This window comes from Sinohyriopsis cumingii, chromosome 18, assembly GCF_028554795.1.
Source record: "Sinohyriopsis cumingii isolate HCF-2022 chromosome 18, ASM2855479v2, whole genome shotgun sequence".
Lineage (NCBI taxonomy): Eukaryota > Metazoa > Mollusca > Bivalvia > Unionida > Unionidae > Sinohyriopsis > Sinohyriopsis cumingii.
The window spans coordinates 24,280,849-24,289,136 of NC_142978.1; the positions used below are offsets into that span (position 1 = coordinate 24,280,849).

General features: G+C 36.5%; 1 protein-coding gene across 1 annotated transcript; it reads left to right on the forward strand.

The window, feature by feature from the left end:
* The first annotated feature begins 3,703 nt into the window (after nt 1–3,703).
* On the forward strand, nt 3,704–7,542 carry LOC149776232 (uncharacterized). The gene is made up of 2 exons (XM_089942630.1): nt 3,704–4,129; nt 6,391–7,542. Exons 1-2 carry the CDS (start codon nt 3,784–3,786, stop codon nt 6,738–6,740), a joined length of 696 nt encoding a protein of 231 aa, XP_089798756.1. The 5' UTR covers nt 3,704–3,783; the 3' UTR covers nt 6,741–7,542.
* Nucleotides 7,543–8,288: the final 746 nt, after the last annotated feature.

Sequence of the window (8,288 nt, forward strand, 5' to 3'; positions counted from 1 at the left end):
CTCACTCATTTACTATTGCGCGCGCGCGCGCGTGTGTGTGTGTGTGTGTATGTGTGTATTTGTATGAGCTCACGTACGTTTGTGTGGATTGGGGTCGTCCATTAATTATGCCAACAAAATAGGGGGGAGGGGGTTTGAAGAAGTTTGACAATTGTTGACATGGGGGAGGGGGGAGTTCAAGATAAATTGACGTCAACAATGTTATTTTTTACAATAAATTTAATAAATCAAAAAAATAGGAAATTAGTCGGTGCGTTGGTATGGCACACACTCGCTCGCCCGTCAACAGCCCACCAGTTTAATCCTAAACCGGTTGAGCTCTTGCCAAGGAAGTCATAGTTTTGCATCATCATATTTTGTTTTTATTCAGTGTAGAGTGTAGACTGTAAACAGATTAACCACATACGGTATTAATCTGAAGAAATGAATGAATCAGCCACTATGCCCATTATAACAATTGAGGAACATTTGGCTTCCCCATGGACAGATGACAGAAGCTAGAATATAAAGTCTCGATTTTTCATGAATTCAAAGTGTTATAGTCAATTTGAAATCTGTTAAACAAGTAAAAAAAGAATGTATTAAAATTTAATTGTAGACCTTTTAATTTCCATAATTCTATTTTTAGCATAAAAGCCAGCCGTATAAAATATTGTTAGTTTGTGGGGGGAGGTAAAAAAATTTTGACATAATTTTATTGGAGGGGGGGGTGACTGAAAGTTTGACAGTTGTTGACAAGGGGGGAGTGGGTAAAAAATTGCCTAAAAATTGTTGACGTGATTAATGGACGTCCCCATAGTAGATTATTGGGGTTTGTAAACGTTCACGTACGTTTGTGTGGATAGTAGAGTGTGTGGTTGTTTAACTTAGCTTTTGTGTGGATGGTATAATTAGGCTTGTTTTGTTGTTGTTGTTGTTGTTGTTTTCTTTTCTCCTCGTGTGTGGATCGTATATTTTTGGTTATGTTATGCCACCTATAAAGTCAAAGCGTTCGTCGTTCGCGCTATTCTACGGAATAATCAAAAGAAGATGGTAGCATCCTCGGTTTTATTCAACAACTTGAAGTAGAGTTTGTATTGGATAGTGGATGGCTATTATGTAGTGGAAAGGCCTGAGAAGGAATGGAGGCATCCAGTTACAAAATACTTTGTCACGAGGCAAGTAACAAACCTCGAAGTAGCCATGGATCTTGTGAAAGATACGATAGAGGAAGAAGTGAAAAGATTAAGAGGCTTCATTCACCCTCAGCATGTGAAAGGTGGTAACTTGAAAGAAGCCCTAGATATTATCATGAGAGTCAGGTGTTTCTTAGGAGATATATTGGAATGGACAGAGTGGACTTTTGTAAAATGGGGAATGGACCAGCTCAAGAAAACAGAACTGATGAGAAATGTGTTAACAGAAGAAGTGAAGAAGATAAAAGAAACCTGGGCTAAGAAGAGAGAAAACCTAAAGAAAAAGGAGGAATTTGAGAAACTGAATAAGAACTGGATGAAAGTCCAGGAAAAATTCATAGCCATAGGTCATCCTGACTGGATAGCACAGAATGAAGAGAGGAAGAAGAAGAAAGGAATATTGGGAAAGGTCAGGAGCTGGTGGAAGAAGTGGAGAAAATAGAAAAAGAAGAACCAAAAGGCCCTTTTCAGGGCCACTCATATGCCTCTAAAAGAGTTGTTTTCTTGCCTAAAATGTTTTGTCAATTGTGTGTTGTATGTTGTATGTGTTATATAAATCTAGGTCGCACTCTTTATTCCTAATGGAGGTCAGTCCGGTGCACACTTGTACACCCGCTCTTTACTCAGTACTGTGACGTCACCTCAAATGGTTGCAACATTGTTACCAATCTCCCATACCGCGACGTCAGACGCTATATAAACTCTACTTTCCCTTGTCCATAAAAAAGCCCAATATTACCCATGTTCAGTTCCCACTGTCCCTATACATCTTGTCACTAAACAGGGCGGGGGGTGGGGTGGGGGCTGTAATGTATTTTCACATTGTCGCTGAATCGCCCCACTTCACTACTAATATGTAACTAATGATGATGATTATGAATGACCAGTACCGTTGCTGTCATTGTTTTTACTCTTTTTGTCACAATATTCCTATTCTTTTTTTTTTCTTTTCTTCTTTTTTTTAAAAAAAAAAGTATCTTTATATACATAGACGTATACAAAACGATATCATGATCATCACCTATTATCACCACCACATCATCAGCTTCGTCGTAATTATTGTTGTCGACATAAGTTGGGACTAACAATGATGATGATGATGATGATGATGATGATTATTTACAGGCTCATATCATCATAACCAACAAAAAGCAAACGAAAGCAATAAAATAATCAATCATCATTATCTCCATACTCGCCATTGTTGCCGCTGTTGAAGATTTTGTTTCTTGGTGCTTGCCGTATAACTATGTAGCCAGAGACGACATGGCATGGTCTTACAAAGTCTAATTTTCAAACCCCAGTTCTATCTGCTGCCCTGCCATAGTTTTCATTGTTAGGAGTGAATATTATTAAGTTGCTTATTATTATTATTATAAACAGGAACATCAACCATTGTAACACTGTTTACAACAAATGACCGTAATCAGATTCAAGATGTTAAATTGCCGGTTCGTCTAGATTTAGCGAGTTCTCGTGGAGAGATCTCAACTAGGCCTATTATGTTCAAGACTGAAGTAAATTCATGCGAGAAGCAAGACTGAAATTTGCTTTAACTTGAAATACCATCTTCTTGTGCAACACAACAAAGCAAAATATATTTTCTTCAGCTAGCGGGCTGGTTTGAACCAGATCCAGTGTCAGACAGAAGGTCACCGTTGCATAGCCTATATTTGCGCAATTAAACCGCCATTTGAATTGCATGGCATCTCGAATTGACTTTTTTTTAAAAAAATAGTGACAACACATAAATATCGTCATATATTTCTGGTTTTCATTACATTTAAGTTATTCGTATAGCATTCACACAGCGAAATAAATCATATTCCTCCTGCATACGTCTCACATGAAGAAGAAAAAAAACGGGCACTTGAAATGGCGGTTGCGTAGGTCTACATGTATACACAACAATAACATAACACATTATTTGTAAAGTATACGATATCATACCGATAAAAGCGATGCAAATTGTTTTAATACATCATGTTTTAAAGATTAATGGTATATATCAGAAAAACACGTCTTAATAAATCAGAAATCTTCGTACCAAGCTATGACCAGTACATATCAATGGGAAGTATCTGTGTGCTTTGGGTCCCATCTTGAGAGCCCCATAACTTCAGAAACAAAGCGTATAGAGTGGATATTTTGTGACAAATATGTAAATAAAAGGCTAGTATTTCTATCAAACATATTGTTGCTGTCAAAATTTTGGAATTAATTTGGCATGCAGTATTTTTCTTGAATTCTGAACAAATTTTTGGGGTACCGTGCCCCTCTTTTAATCCAATCTGTAAATTAATGAAGTTATGAAGAAAAAATTTCTCCTCATAATATGATAGGTGTGTCCCCTGAGATTATAGTACTATAGATTGTCTGTACATTTGTAAGTTACCAAGACTCGAAAAACTGCTGAAACTGGGCGACAGAAACACAACGAACAACAAACAAGGTAGTATTCAGTGTGGCAGTCGGTTTAACAAGTGTTGTTTTCTATGACGTCCGCGCTTTGCGGATATATTTCGGTCGTTTTCGTAATTTTGTAATTCAGAGAGAGCACTGCAATAGTTCGTAATAATCTGTTTACAGTTTACAGTTTACATACGAAATGGCTGACGCAGTCACCGAAACAACCCCAGCGGGCCCCGTCCCTGTGGCAGATCCGGCTCCTGCCAAGACCACGAAGCCAGCAAAAGTTGCAAAGCCTGCTGCAAAGAAATCCAAATCCAAAAAGGCACCTACCAATCATCCCAAATATCATGCCATGATAAAGGAGGCCTTGGAAGCTTTGAAAGAGAGAAACGGTTCTTCCCGCCAGGCGATTCATAAATATATCATGCAGCACTACAACGTCGGCAAAGATGAAAAGATTGTGAACAATCACTTGAAATTGGCCCTGAGGGCAGGTGTGAAAAATGGAACTTTGAAACAATCGAAGGGAACAGGTGCTTCAGGTAAGCCTTATTATTTTTATTTGTTTTCCTGTATGTATTTGTTTCAATACATTTCCATGACAATGTGTTGGTTTTTTTAATTGGATGCGTTCAGTTCCAGTAATTTTGTATTTGCGTAATGGATTTAATCACAATAATAATAATAATAATAATAATACAAATGTCGGTGAATTGAACATTGCATTAACTTTTGTGCAGAGAATTTTGTTAGTCCTCTTGGGTAAGATGATGGTGACCCTGATATGCGTGGAGGGATGGGATGGGGTCGATATTGTTTAAAATAAACGTTCTCATTTTGTTTTTTCTTCCCAGACAAGTTGAACAGTTTATATTGTATTTAAAGAAACTAAGCAGTTATACATGAAATAAGACTGTTCTGACTGCTAATTGAAATACTGTAAGGCTTTCTTTTGGGTTGCCAGTTTTAATAGCAACTTAATTTCTTATTATTATGGAGATGCAATACAATTACTAACTGAAGAATACTGTGAAAAAGGTCCATACAGTAACATATATTTCTGTATTTTGAGTATGTAGTAGATTTATGGAGTACATTAGATAATTGCTTTAGGTATGTTAAGCCAGTTTTTTCTCCACTTTTTTCCTGCCACCACGAGTCATGCGTAGTGATAAAGGAAAAAGGTGGAGACCAACTGGGTCTGTAGTAGTGGTCCACCCCACTCCTATGCTGACAAGTAGGTCACTGTCTTTTTCTTCTGGATGTCAAGAAAAAACGGATATCTAGTTATTGGTCTCCCATCCACCAGTTTGCATACCAATTCAGGTTAACAAGGAGATTCTGGAAGGTTGCCAAAACTAAATTTGTGTGTGTGTGTGGCAAAACTTATCAAAATGGGGTTATGGTGATTAGAAATATGCTGCGATCCCATTTTCCTTACTTAGTCGCTTAGGGGTTTTCAGAATTTGACTGCCATTTCATTTGGTTGAAGGGTGATGATAGCTGAGAAATGAAAAGGTTGTAATATTTAAAGAAATGAATTAGATCACATTTTGCAAATGTAACTAGCCATATTTGTCTCCCACAGAAATGTTCTGTTGAAGTTAGGATATTGGAAATTCATAACAGTTTGTCTTTTAGTTGTGAATTTTGTTGATGAACAAATTATTTCCATATTCATTGAGGTAAGAAAAAAAATGGAATTATATTTACCAAATGGTTTTATGTTCATTGGTCTGTTCACGGGCATTGTTCCCCAGACATTGATCAAGTGAAAACGTGTCGTTAGCAACTTCACTTTTGTGCATTTAGCACATTTTAGTTTTCCGTGTCTGTCCATAACAAACATGTATGTTATATATTACTCCTTGTGAAGGTTGAGACAATTATTGCAGCAAATAACAGGCTGGGCCATACATATTTTGTGGATGCTTTCTGGTATTTTCTTGATCTTATAAATTGTTTCTAATGAAAATTTGGCATGGCCCATGTATTCTTCTGTAGTTAAGTACCTTTACTGACCAGGTTGAATCCTATGTTGATGTTATATTCAAAGTGTCACACTGTTGATATTGAAATGCCATTGGTATAGGATTATACCTTGGCCCAGTTTTAAAGTTCACTACTTCAGAATGTTGTTTTTATTTTCGGAGTTGTCTCCCTTGCATCAAGTTTAGCCGTTGAGACTGTAGATAAAATTATCCTTAGGGACGGTGTCTGTTTTTGTGTTAAATGGTATCTTAAACATTTTGATTTTTTCCAACTGTTGCCAGTTTCTTTATAGTACAGTATGCAGGTATTTGATACGAAAATATTTTCTATCCAGTGTTCTACACTGGTTTTGAGGTACATTCCTGGTCCAGATTTACATCACTCCGAGTATACATGGCCTTTGACAGTTTGGGAAAAATGAGGTAGCATTTTCAAGGCCTTGAAGGTTTGGGAAAATCAGCAGATTACCCTGGGGTCTTTATAAGTCTTTGAAAATTGAAATAAACTTGAACATTTTAATTTCTTTCCATAATCACATATAAAATTGTCCAAGGTTTGATTTTGATGACCCATTCAGTTTCATTTCATCATTAAACAGTATTGTAGTATTTTTGCATTTGTTGTTTTCTCATATAATGTAATTTGTATATAAATTGTTACCGAAAATAGGTCTCGGAAATCTATATTTTTGATCTTTGAAAGTTTGCGAAAAGTCTTTGAATTTATCATTCAGAATTCTGTATGAACCCTGTCACTATTTAGTTGATGTCAGCTTGGCACAAAATTATATTTTGTAAACTTCTTTTTACAGGCTCTTTCCGTGTAGGTGAGAAAGCCAAACCGGAAAAGAAAGTTAAATCTGCAGAGAAAAAACCAAAAGCCAAGACTACTAAGGTGGCGGTAGAAAAGAAAGCCAAGTCCCCTAAAGCAGCCAAATCTGCCAAGAAGGTAAAGAAACCCAAAGCAGCCAAGAAAGCAAAGAGCCCTAAGAAAGAAAAATCACCCAAGAAGGCAAAACAAGCCAAATCCCCAAAAAAGGCTGCAGCAACAAAGGCGAAAAAGGCTCCAGCTAAAGGAAAGAAGGCAGCTGCACCAGCAGCTGAAACCCCAGCTTCAGCACCAGCTCCCACTGACACTGCTGCCTCTGACCAGGAACAGTAGAACATTGAACAGTAGTTGTTCAGCTGACTCTGGACAATTGTATATTGCAGATCAATCACCATCACCTATTTATGAAACATTCTTCATCTAAAGACCGGCAGCTGATCATATGCAAGTGGCATTTATCAGTGTTTACATTTTGAATGTCTTAAACTGATGATCATCTGATTGCGATTCATAATAATGTATAATACCCATGAAGTAGATATATATCACTTGGAAAATGTTTCCATTAAAATACACATTCATTTATCACACATGAATTAACTTGTGTGCACTGATTCCTCAAGTTGAATATTTTCCAAACTGGATGATTTGTGAAATGATTTGACTATTAGAATCAGTTCAGCAGAAAACTGCTCATTTGTTGTATTTCCTTTTATGTTCATATTTATTTTAATTATGGAGAAGTCTGGTAGATGTGCCCCATATCATTTTATAATCATTGCCATATGTACATAGTTGTATTTCGAATTCCATTTGTTGTGGCCTGTGCCTGATCATGTTTGTTTTCCGCAGTATTTTACATAAATGATGCTATTCTTGCTGTGCCATGGTGCATCCCTTTTGTGTTGCAATGAGGTAGACACCTCACAATCTTTCATTGTCGGTTTTTGTTGCCGTGAAACATAGGATAATGATGCAGATGTGCCTGTACATCAGCTGGTACTTCCGTTTGTGGATATGATTTTTTTTTAAGAAACCATTGTTATCCTGTTAATATGAACAACTCTTACATTGAAGTTCACAATGTCGATTTTTGTTTGTATTGAATAGGAATAAAATTTATTAAAAAATTTTACATTTTGTTCTGTAGTTTTACACATAACAGTATGACTGCTGTAATTTCCATCTACCTTGATTTTCTATATATTTTCTTCCTTAGCTGACTAACAACTAACACTTATTCCTTCCATCAAAGTTGTCCTATTCTTTAAGTTTCAGACTTCATGTGTATCCCCACCTTTCTGTCTTCCAGCATCAGCAGAGTGAAACATTTCTTAACCAGGCAATGGTGAAATCTCACAAATTTGCATTCAGCATATCAGATGTTAGTGGATACTCGATAACAGATGTATGGGTGAGCCTTCCATGTTCCACAAAACACTTTGTATATATGCAAATTCTCTGTACCACAGGCAAAAGTGGGTCACTGTAATCTACTTTTCATACTGTATTGATTTCACATTTGCCTCTGTTATTAATAGTACATGTACCTACAGACATGGAACTTGATGTATTCATCTTACTAAATAGTACCTACGGGCATGGAACTTGATGTATTCATCTTACTAAATAGTACCTACAGGCATGGAACTTGTATTCATTTTACTGAATAGTACCTACAGGCATGGAACTTGATGTATATATCTTACAAATAGTACATACTGGCATGGAACTTGATGTGTTCATCTTGAAATAAGGCCAGTCTTTATGTACAAGTATAATTTAAGATTTTAATCTACATGGTTTTATATTGATGAATTTGTGAATTATTGAAACAGCTACTAAGGGTACTAATATCAGTGCATCATACATGTTGTATGT